The sequence below is a fragment of the Rhincodon typus genome, chromosome 3, assembly GCF_021869965.1.
Source record: "Rhincodon typus isolate 14 chromosome 3, sRhiTyp1.1, whole genome shotgun sequence".
NCBI classification, from domain to species: domain Eukaryota; kingdom Metazoa; phylum Chordata; class Chondrichthyes; order Orectolobiformes; family Rhincodontidae; genus Rhincodon; species Rhincodon typus.
The window spans coordinates 127,769,795-127,782,190 of NC_063334.1; the positions used below are offsets into that span (position 1 = coordinate 127,769,795).

The following is a 12,396-nucleotide window of genomic DNA, read 5'->3' on the forward strand; positions in this document are numbered from 1 at the left end:
GAAGCGCGAGGGCAGCCTGGGAAGGTGAGCTTTTCGGTTATAAAAGTTTTACCTCGCGTGACTCCATTTTTGGAGTAAGTGAGGTAATATATTTGGGCGGTTGCTTTACCCGAAGCACTACCTAGGTAGTGTCTCCCACCCATCCTCCTCCTCTAACCGAAAGAAAAGGTTCTGAGCGCTGATTTGGTAAGGCTACTAGTATATATTTTTTTTAATTTGTCTGTTTGGGAATTCAGAACAGTGGGAATGGATGTTAGGGCAGTTGTATACTCCTCCTGTAGAATGTGGGAGGTAAGGGTCACCACTAGTGTCCCCACTGACTTCATCTGCGGGAAGTGCACCCAACTCCAGCTCCTCGGAAACCGTGTTAGGGAGCTGGAGCTGGATGAACTTCAGATCATTCGGGAGGCTGAGGGGGTAATTGAGAGGAGTTACAGGGAGGTAGTCACACCTCAGGTACAGGAAATAAGTAGATGGGTTACAGTCAGGGGACGGAAAGGGAACAGGCAGACAGTGCAGGGATCCCCTGTGGCCATTCCCCTCAAAAACAAGTATACCGTTTTGGATACTGTTGGGGGGGACGACTTACCAGGGGTAAGCCATGGGGTACAGGTCTCTGGCACAGAGTCTGTCCCTGTTGCTCAGAAGGGAAGTGGGGAGAGGAGGAGAGCATTAGTCATTGGGGACTCCATAGTTAGGGGGACAGATAGGAGATTCTGTGGGAACGAGAGAGACTCGCGGTTGGTGTGTTGCCTCCCAGGTGCCAGGGTCCGTGATGTCTCGGATCGTGTTTTCGGGATCCTTAAGGGGGAGGGGGAGCAGCCCCAAGTCGTGGTCCACATAGGCACCAACGACATAGGTAGGAAAAGGGATGGGGACGTAAGGCAGAAATTCAAGGAGCTAGGGTGGAAGCTTAGAGCTAGAACAAACAGAGTTGTTATCTCTGGTTTGTTACCCGTGCCACGTGCTAGCGAGGCGAGGAATAGGGAGAGAGAGCAGTTGAACACGTGGCTACAGGGATGGTGCAGGAGGGAGGGATTCAGATACCTGGATAATTGGGGCTCATTCTGGGGTAGGTGGGACCTCTACAAACGGGATGGTCTACACCTGAACCAGAGGGGTACCAATATCCTGGGGGGAAATTTGCGAATGCTCTTCCGGAGGGTTTAAACTAATTCAACACGGGGGTGGGAACCTGAATTGTAGCTCCAGTGTACAGGAGGTTGAGAGTAGTGAGGTTATAAATAAGGTTTCAAGGTTGCAGGAGTGTACCGGCAGGCAGGAAGGTGGTTTGAAGTGTGTCTACTTCAATGCCAGGAGCATCCGGAATAAGGTGGGTGAACTTGCAGCATGGGTTGGTACCTGGGACTTCGATGTTGTGGCCATTTTGGAGACATGGATAGAGCAGGGACAGGAATGGTTGTTGCAGGTTCCGGGCTTTAGATGTTTCAGTAAGATCAGGGAAGGTGGTAAAAGAGGGGGAGGTGTGGCATTGTTAGTCAAGGACAGTATTACAGTGGCAGAAAGGATGTTTGATGACAACTCGTCTACTGAGGTAGTATGGGCTGAGGTTAGAACCAGGAAAGGAGAGGTCACCCTGTTGGGAGTTTTCTATAGGCCTCCGAAAAGTTCCAGAGATGTAGAGGAAAAGATTGCAAAGATGATTCTGGATAGGAGCGAAAGTAACAGGGTAGTTGTTATGGGGGACTTTAACTTTCCAAATATTGACTGGAAATTCTGGAAGGTGTGAAAATAGATAAGTCCCCTGGGCCGGATGGGATTTATCCTAGGATTCTCTGGGAAGCTAGAGAGGAGATTGCAGAGCCTTTGGCTTTGATCTTTATGTCGTCATTGTCTTCAGGAATAGTGCCAGAAGACTGGGGACTAGCAAATGTTGTCCCCTTGTTCAGGAAGGGGAGTAGAGACAACCCTGGTAATTATAGACCAGTGAGCCTTACTTCGGTTGTGGGTAAAGTGTTGGAAAGGATTATAAGAGATAGGATTTATAATCATCTAGAAAGGAATAATTTGATTAGGGATAGTCAACACGGTTTTGTGAAGGGTAGGTCGTGCCTCACAAACCTTATTGAGTTCTTCGAGAAGGTGACCAAACAGGTGGATGAGGGTAAAGCGGTTGATGTGGTGTATTTGGATTTCAGTAAAGCGTTTGATAAGGTTCCCCAAGGTAGGCTATTGCAGAAAATACAGAGGCATGGGATTGAGGGTGATTTAGCGGTTTGGATCAGAAATTGGCTAGCTGTAAGAAGACAGAGGGTGGTGGTTGATGGGAAATGTTCATCCTGGAGTTCAGTTACTAGTGGTGTACCTCAAGGATCTGTTTTGGGGCCACTGCTGTTTGGCATTTTTATAAATGACCTGGATGAGGGCATAGAAGGATGGGTTAGTAAATTTGCGGATGACACCAAAGTCGGTGGAGTTGTGGATAGTGCGGAAGGATGTTGCAGGTTACAGAGGGACATAGATAAGCTGCAGAGCTGGGCTGAGACGTGGCAAATGGAGTTTAATGTGGAAAAGTGTGAGGTGATTCACTTTGGAAGGAGTAACAGCAATACAGAGTACTGGGCTAATGGTAAGATTCTTGGTAGAGTGGATGAGCAGAAAGATCTCGGTGTCCATGTGCATAGATCACTGAAAGTTGCCACCCAGGTTGATAGCGTTGTTAAGAAGGTGTACAGTATGTTAGGTTTTATTGGTAGAGGGATTGAGTTTCGGAGCCATGAGGTCATGTTGCAGCTGTACAAAACTCTGGTGCGGCCGCACTTGGAGTATTGCGTACAGTTCTGGTCACCGCATTATAGGAAGGATGTGGAAGCATTGGAAAGGGTGCAGAGGAGATTTACCAGGATGTTGCCTGGTATGGAGGGAAGGTCTTATGAGGAAAGGCTGAGGGTCTTGGGGCTGTTTTCGTTAGAGAGAAGAAGGTTAAGAGGTGACTTGATAGAAACATACAAGATGATCAGAGGATTAGATAGGGTGGACAGTGGGAGCCTTTTTCCTCGGATGGTGATGGCTAGCACGAGGGGACATAGCTTTAAATTGAGGGGTGATAGATATAGGACAGATGTCAGAGGTAGGTTCTTTACTCAGAGAGTAGTAAGGGCGTGGAATGCCCTGCCTGCAAAAATAGTAGACTCGCCCACTTTAAGGGCATTTAAATGGTCATTGGATAAACATATGGATGATAATGGAATAGTTTAGGTTAGATGGGCTTCAGATTGGTTTCACAGGTTGGCGCAACATCGAGGGCCGAAGGGCCTGTACTGCGCTGTAATGTTCTATGTTCTATAATGAACAATCTCCCTTTTTGAGATAAATTGCTTTAAAAAGGAAGCAATGTCTAATTTATCATCCTTCTAACAGTGCACTGCAGGATGAGCATTACATTCAGCTGCCTGCAATATTCCTTTAAATAAGACTATGAGACCTTAAGATACAGGAGCAGAATTAGGCCATTTGGCCCGTTGGGTCTGTTCTGCCATTTGATCCTGTTTGGCATGTTTCTCATCCCCATTCTCTTGCCTTCTCCCAGTAACCCTTGATCCCCTTAATAATTAAGAACCTGTCGCTCTGTCTTAAGCACAATCAATGACTTAGTTTCCACGGCATTCTGCATCAATGACTGGCTGAAGAAATTCCCTGATATCAGTTGTATATCCTGAAGCTATGCCCTCCGGTCCTCATCTCTCCTATTAGTGGAAACATCATCTCCACATCCAATCTATCCCTGTCTCTCAGGACTTTAAGTTTCAATGAAATTTCCCCCAACTCTTCTACACTCCATTGAGTACAGACCCAGAGTCCTCAACTACTGCCCTTCATCCCCAGGATCATTTTTATAAACCTCCTCTAGACCCCTCCAAAGCCAACAGATCCTTCTTTAGACAGTGCCCAAATTTCTCACTAACATTCCAAATGCAGTCTGACTACAGCCTTATACAGCCTCAGCAGTACATTTCTGCTCTTGTATCCTTGCTCTCTTTACATAAATGCTGACATTGCATTTGTCTTTCTGACTGCCAAATAAACGTACATTTTAATCTGAAGAGAATCCTGAACTAGGACTCTCAAGTTCCTTTGTGCTTAAGATTTCTGAAATGTTTCTGTAGTGATTGGAACAAATCAGCCAGGTGGACCTCACAAAATGAGTTCCCTGATTGGACCAGGTTAACAGCCCCAATCAGGGAGTTCTGGCTGACAGATATAAACAGGAGTGTCAGGGGTTCTGTTCATCCTATGAGCCGGAACTGAGCTAGCTGGTCAGTGTCTCATACCATACATGTGTAAATAACAGTTGACTTGGGGACGGGATACCAGCCTTCGTGGAATTAGTTTCAGTTATTTCAGTTTTTAGAAAACAGTATCCACCTCCATTCTTCAAACCAAAGTGCATAACCTCAAAATTTCCCACACTGTATTCCATCTGCCATTTCTTCGCTCACTGTCCTCGCCTGCCCATGTCTCCCCGCTTCCTCAATACTACCTGGCCCTCCACCTATCTTTGTGTCATCTGCAAACATAGCAACAATGTCCTCAGCCCGCATCCAGATCGTTATTGTATAAGTTAGGATAGTTGTCGTCCCAACACTGACCCCTGTGGAACTCCACTAGTTACCAACCGCCATCCTGAAAAGGATTGCTTTTTCTGATGAATTTTGAATTATCTTACGAATTAGTGAAACAAGGCTGCTGCTAAATTATTGGATACAAACGTATGTACCACAAAGGAATCTAAAGCACTGCAGCCTTATGGGTGAATTCTGTACTGATAAATTATTTTGTACACACTCCTAAATGCATCAATTTATTAAAACGCAATTTTTGTGCAAAATGATTAGAAACAGTTGAACAGAAGGTCACAAAATGCAAAAGCCATACTCACATTGCACTTTGTGGTAAGGTACGGCTGAAGAGTCATTGCATGTTTCACCATGAGATGAGGCTGGATTTTGCTGAACAGGTATAACGTAATTAAACAAGCCACAAGACAGTTGGTATTCATGCCTTTACTATCTGAATCTGTGGGGATACAATAAGTGTTAGCGCTGGAAATTAGAGCACCTCATGCACACTAAGCTTGTAATTTTGCTGGCGACATCATTCAATTATCAAAATTATTTCAGCAGCAAATTTGGTTGCAGAGTTTTGGGGGCCACTTTCTGGGAAACAGAGAATTACATGGGTAAAAGATTAATGTAAAACCACTCAAGAATATTATTCCCAGTCTGAGGAGGAGTTTAGCGGGGCATCGTAGAGAGAGCTATACGCTGTACCTCTCAGAGCAGTACAGCACGGAAACAGAGCCTTCGGTCTGACTTGTCCATGCCGACCAGATACCCTAAATTAATCCAGTCCCATTTGCCAGCATTTGACCCATAACCCTCTAAATCCTTTGTATGTATACACGCATCTAGATGCCTGTTAAATATTGTAATTTTACCAGTCTCCACCACTTCCTCTGGCAGCTCGTTCCATACACGCACCATCCCCTGCGTGAAAACGTTTCCCCTCAGGTCCTTTTTAAATTTTTCCCCTCTCACCCTAAATCTATGCCCTCTAGTTTTTGACTCCCCCAAACCTGGGAAAAGACATTGGCTATTCACACTATCCATGCCCCTCATGATTTTATAAACCTCTAGAATGTCAGATGTCCTGGAGTATTTGATGGAGACAGTATAGAATAAGCTTTACTCTGTGTGCTATTTTGCCTTACAAGTGTTGCATGGGAAATGCAGAGGAAGTTGTGTACAATGCCGTGGAAGATGTGTGACAGCAATTATATTTATTATACGGAATGGAAAAATGCCAAGTAGTAGATATGGGAGAAGAGTGAATAAGCATATCAGGGAGAATGGATCTTACTGAAATATGGGGGAGAAATTACTGTGTTGTAAAGGATTGTAATGTAGCCTGACAAGGGAGGTTAATGTACTGGAAGGCAACAACAACAAAGGGACCCTGGTATATTCTGGGAAGTTGATCAGGGGTCTAGAAAAGGTGAATAATATGGTCAAGTGACCTGTGAATAAGTGGTTTAGGATAAGGGTGGACATTTCAAAGGTTGCAATGTGGAAGCCAAACCAGAGATATGCAACAAAACAGGAGGAAGGGCCTGATTAGGGACAGTCAGCGCGGCTTTGTGTGTGGTAAATTGTGTCTCACGAACTTGATTGAGTTTTTTTGAGGATGTGACCAAGAAGATAGATAGAGGTCAGAGCGGTAGACGTCGTCTACATGGACTTTAGCCATGCCTTTGACAAGGCTCTGGATGGTTGACTGGTTAGTCAAGTTAGGTCACACGGGGTCCAGGGAGAACTTGCCAATTAGATACAAAATCGTCTTGACGGGAGAAGACAGTGGGAGGTGGAGGTTTTCGGACTGGAAGCCTGTGACCAGCAGTTTTCTGCAGGGATTGGTGTTGGGTCTACTGTTGTTTGTCATTTATATAAACAATTTAGATGAGAATATAGGAAGCATGGTTAGTAAATTTGTGGGTGACAACAAAATTGATGGTATAGTGGAAAGTGAAGAAGGTTATCTAAGAGTATGACAGGATTAATTGGGCTAATGGGCCAAGGAGTGACAGATTGCATTTAATTTAGATAAATGAGAAGTAGTGCATTTCGACAAGACAAACACGGGTACGACTTGCACAGTCAATGATAGGGCCCGGAGGAGAGTTGTTGAACAGAGAGGCCCAGGTGTTGAGGTACATAGTTCCTTGAAAGTGGCATCAGAGATACACAGGATGGTAAAGGCAGCATTTGGCATACTTGCTTTCATTGGTCAGAACATTGATTATAGGAATTGGGATGTCATGTTGTGGCTGTACAGGACATTGGTGAGGCCACTTTTGGAGTAACGTGTACAGTTTTGGTCACTCTGCTATGGGAAGTATATGATTAAATTGGAAAGGGTGCAGAAAAGATTTACAAGGATGTTATTGGGACAGGAGCATTTGAGGCATAAGCAAAGTCTGGATAGGCTGGGACTTTTCCCCCAGAGCGTAGGAGGCTGCGGGGTGACCTTATACAAGGCTTATAAAATCAGGAGGAGCATGATGTGGAAGTACCAGTGTTGAACAAAGTCAAAAATCACATGACACCAGGTTATAGTCCACCAGATTTATTTGAAAACACTAGCTTTCAGAGCATTGCTCCTTCATCAGGTTTAGTGAGAGAGGCATCAAGACACAGAATTTACATGTAAAAGACCAAGGATCATACAATTGATGCAAATGAATTGGATAAACCTAAAGTGGCTGGCTGACTCCCTCCTGTTAAATCTTTAATCAGTTAGAAAGGAAATGCAGGCTTCGACTGATTAAAATGCAAATCCTAGCATTTCTTTCAAGTCACTGCCCCGAGATAACTGAGGGTTTTATCAGTGCATACTAGATGTGACATCTCAGGTTAGACAATGCATTTTGGGTGTGAGGCCTTGTTTCGAATCTGTGTTTTAATGTGAAGTCAGACTGGTTTTATTTCCAAAGCAGGAATTTATAAAATGCCCCATTGACTGACTGTGTCTACAAATTGTGTGCCCTTTGAATAAAACAGCATGTACCTGCAAATACAAATTCACCCCATAGATTTATATATGTGGGGATACGTGTGCGCCGGCAAGAAGAGAAGAGCAAGAGAGCACGCGTGGGCGAGAAGGTACGCAAGAAGAGCGTGAGCGAGACAGACAGAGACAGCGAGAGACAGACAGAGAGAAAGAAGAGAGAGAGAGTGAATGTGTGTGAGCGCATGTGAGTGTGTGTGTGTGGGAATAGTAAAGGTCTTTTCCTTCGGGTGGGAGAGAGTTCAAAACTAGAGGGCATATTTTTTGAAGATGTGGAGGTGCCGGTGTTGGACTGGGGTGGACAAAGTCAGAAGTCACACAACACCAGGTTATAGTCTAACAGGTTAATTTGAAATCACAAGCTTTCAGAGTGCTGCTCCTTCATCAAGTGATGAAGGAGCCGCGCTCCAAAAGCTCGACAGTTCAAACAAACCTGTTGGGCTGTTTTTTTTTTGAAAAAGGTGAGAGGAGAAAGATTTAAGGACCTGAGTGACAACCTTTTCCACAGAGTGATGCGAATGTGGAATGACCTGCTGAGGAAGTGGTAGATGTAGGTAGAGTTACAACATTTAAAAGACATTTGGACAGGTACATGAATAGGAAAAGTTTAAAAGGATATGGGCCAAACTCAGGCAAATGGGACTAGTATGGTTAGTATAGGAAACCTGGTCAGCATGGATGAGTTGGAACGAATGGTCTGTTTCTGTGCTGCACGATTCTATGACATACAGGTCAAAAAGAATGAAACCCTTCTAGGAAACATCTATTTATTTAGAAGGGAGGATTTGCAAATAAAGCTACAGGACAATATTCATAGCTGTTTTAACACCACAATCTCATACAGCCACTTATGTCTCAAATTGAAACAATTTTCAATTAAAACCGTGCATTTCAGTGTTAAGTACTGTATTGGCGATCAAACAATATCACCAAATCAATTGGTAAGTAAAAGGGCCAAAAGTCAACAGTCAGACAAACATGTCATGTTGAAGAAATGTCAACAGAGGGGGCTTAGGATTCATAAACAGATGTCGAGAACAAAAGCTGGGACATTATAATGAACCATGATAAAGTTCTAGTTGGGCCATGACTAGAGCATTATTTGCAGTTCCAATCACCACACTTCAGGAAGAGGGGATATGTTGGAATGATTCCAAGGATGAGAGATTTAAGTCACAAAGGTAGTTTAGAGAAGTAAGGACTGTTTTCCTTGGGGTAAAGGAACTGGACAAGAGATTTATGGAGGACTTTAGATTATAAAAGTTTGGATACAGTAGAAAAAGTCTGATTAAGGTTCATAAACTGTTATTGGAAACTTGGATTCTAAAGTGGAGAATTGGATGTAAATTGGATTTTATTTGGTTTCCAATTTTATAACGTTCTGTATGTCATTTTGAACAGTGAGTTGAAAAGCATTTCCACAAATCATGTCACTTTAGATGACCGAATAGCCATCATAGATAATAACGAGAGTGCTTGCTGATTTGAGGTATTTAATCCAGAGAGAGTTGAGGGAAGAAGAGAGAAGGGAATTTAGAATCAGGTTCCCTCTAACAGAAGCCAAGTTCATTCAAAGAGAATCAGGTTGGTTCAAAGAGAAGAGGTCTTTAACAGCAAGAGGGTGACATGGTGGCCCAGTGGTTAGACCTGCTGCCTCACAAGGCCAGAGATTCTGGGCAACTGTCTATGTGGAGGTTGCACATTCTCCTAGTTCTGTGTGGGTTTCTTCTGGATACTCCGGTTTCCTCCTACAGTCCAAAGATGTGCAGTTTAGGTGGATTGGCCATGCTAAATTGCCCAGTGTCCAGGGACATGTAGTTAGGTGGATTAGCCATGGGAAATACAGGGTTACAGATAGGGTGGGGAAATGAGTCTGGATGGGATGCTCTTCGGAGACCCGATGGGTGAAAATGGCCTGCTTCCACACTGTACAGATTCTATTATCAGCAGTCCAAACATTCAGGGCTGGGAAGAGGGGGAGTGGAGAGAAGCGTTGTGAATTGCCTAAAAGAAGTCAGAAACAAAAGGCTGTGAAGGTGTCAAAGAGGAAGACATTCTACAAAGCTGAAGTGAAACTAAGAAACACACATAAAGCAGCAAGTAATCAGAGAAAGCAACTTGTTGAAAGATCTCCTTAAAAAATATTAATAAAGAAAATGGCATCACATTAATGCAAAAAATGATCAAAAACAACTGCTTATAGCATGCTAGCTAAACAAGGAGATTTAGTGCGGACACAGGAGTAACCTTTCAGTGAGGTTTGCATGTCTGACAGGTGGTTATTGGGACTAAAGGGTTTAATCTTTACGAAATCTGAAATGTGTTCAATTAAAAAAAAAGGTTCTTGCAGAACATAATATTGTTTGGATTTTCCTCTCATGTAAGAAACTTGTACATTGTTTCGTTAAAAGTACATTTGCAGCCTCTTGTGAATGTATTCAGGTCTCCAAAGTAAACAATAAGAACAAAAAGAAACTTATGGAAGATCAAACAGGATCTCACCCCAGGATACGACTTATCTGGTATTCAATGTCTAAGGGGTGGTCTATGAGAAGCAATCATTGATTTCAAAAGTAAATTGGACGGCGGCCTAAGGGAAAGGAACTTTCTGCTCAGGGTTAGAGGTAGGGTGGGAGGAAAATGGAATCGATTGGATCACCCTGCAAAGAGTTGGCATGAAACATGACGGGCCAAATGGTTTCCTTTCGTGCCTCAATGTCTCTATGATAGAACATTTAACAGGACTGACCAGTTATATTCCCATTTCATTGCTTCTCCATTTACCTGCAAGGGATTCTTCATATTTCAGAATGTGTTCCACCAGATTATCCACTATTTGCACACAGGCCTTCTTCACGGGTTTGTATGAAGCATCTTCCTCAGATTTCAACAACTGAAAGAACACGGCAAAGTTCAGTTAAAGAACTTGAAAAGATCTATTTATCCCTAATCTTTGATTCCAGATAGCTAACCAATCCTTTATTCATGCTAACATGTTACCGATATGCTGTGTGTTCTTCTCTTGTGTAGTAATGTTTGATCTGGCACTTTATCAAATTTTTAAAATCCAAGTACACCACATGGGTGGGGGAAGTGGGTAACAGTGGTATAGTGTTAATTTCATTGGACTAGTAATCTAGAAGCCTAGACTAATGTTGTGGAAACATGGGTTCAAATCCAGTCACAAAAGCAGGTGGAACTAAAATTTTAATTAAAAATCCCATCTAGTCCAGTTCCATGCTGGAGGGAAGGAAATCTGCCATTCTTGGTCTGGACTACATGCAACTCCAAGCCCATAACAATTTGGCTGACTCTCAACTCCGCTCTGAAACAGCTAACCGCAACATGACAACCCAGCTCCTGTACACAATGCTCTGACCGATAAAGGCAAGTGAGCCAAACATTTTGCTCATCACCTTATCTACCAGTTATGCCACTTTCATGAGGTTCCTGCACCCCTGGGATCTCTCTGTTCGGCAATATCCCCAGGGCTCCTACTAATATCCTTTAAGGAAGGAAATCTGGAATCCTTGCTTGGTCTGGCCTACGTGATTCCAGACCCACAGCAATGTGGTTGACTCTTAACTGCCTAGCAAGGCATTCAGTTGTACCAATCACTACAAAGTCTCAAAGAAATGAAACCAGATGGATCACCTAGCATCGACCTAGGCACTGGAAAAGACAATAGCAGAAACAGCCCTGTCAAACTTTCAAAGTTTTCCTCACTAATATCTGGAAACTAGTGCCAAAATTGGAACAGCTGTCTCACAGATAGTTGAGCAATAGCCTGACATAGTCACACGCACAGAATTGTACCTTACAGAAATATCCCAGACACCACCATCACCATCCCTGGATAAGTCCTGTCTCACCGGCAGGAATGCCCAGCAGAGGTGGCAGCACAGTGGTATACAGTCGGGAGGGAGTAGCTCTGGGAGTCTTCAACATGGACTCCGGACCCCATGAAGTCTCGTAGCTTCAGGTTAAACATGGGCAAGGAAACCTCCTGCTGGCAGCTACCTACCATCCTCCCTCAGCTGATGAATCAGTACTGCTCCATGTCGAACAACACTTAGAGGAAGAATTGAGGATGGCAAGAGCACAAACACACTCTGGGTGGGGGATTTCAATGTCCACTGCCAAAGGTAGCCCGGTAGCAGTACTACTAATGGAGCTGGTCATGTCCTAAAGGACATAGCTGCTAGACTGGGTCTGCAGCTGGTGGTAAGGGAATCAACAAGGAAAAACATACTTGACCTCATCCTTACCAATCTGCCAGCTGTAGTTGCATCTGTCCATGATAGTATCGGTAAGAGTGACAACTGCACAGTCCTTGTGGAGATGAAATCCCGCATTGAGAATAACCTCAGTTGTCTTGTGTAGCACCATCATTGTGCTAAATAGGATAGACTTTGCACAGATCTAGCAACTCAAGATTAGACATCCTAGACGTGCTGTGAGCCATCAACAGCAGCAGAATTGTACTCCAGCACATCTGTAACCTCATGGCCTGGCATATCCCCCACTCAACCATTAACATCAAGCCAGGAGATCAATCCTGGTTCAATGGAGGGTGCAGGAGGGCATGCCAGGAGCAGCACCAGGCATATCTGAAGATGAGGTGTCAACCTGGTGAAGCCGCCAAACAGGACAATCTGCACACCAAACAGCAAAATGCAGCAAGTGATAGACAGAGCTAAGCGATCCTACAACCAATGGATCACATCTAAGATCTGCAGTCCTGCTGAATCCAGTCATGAATGGTGGTGGGCAATTGAACAACTCACCGTAGGAGGCGGCTCCACAAACATC

The 12,396-nt window shown here is 44.0% G+C and overlaps 1 protein-coding gene across 1 annotated transcript in view; it reads right to left on the reverse strand.

The window, feature by feature from the left end:
- nipblb (NIPBL cohesin loading factor b) overlaps window positions 1–12,396 on the reverse strand; it is a 437,039-nt gene that overhangs the window by 104,982 nt on the left and 319,661 nt on the right. Inside the window, exons 32-33 of the mRNA XM_048594301.1 lie at window positions 10,369–10,477; window positions 4,901–5,037 (exon numbers count right to left, since the gene is read on the reverse strand). Of these exons, the coding sequence (XP_048450258.1) occupies window positions 4,901–5,037; window positions 10,369–10,477 (246 nt within the window). The remainder of the gene's footprint in view (window positions 1–4,900; window positions 5,038–10,368; window positions 10,478–12,396) is intronic.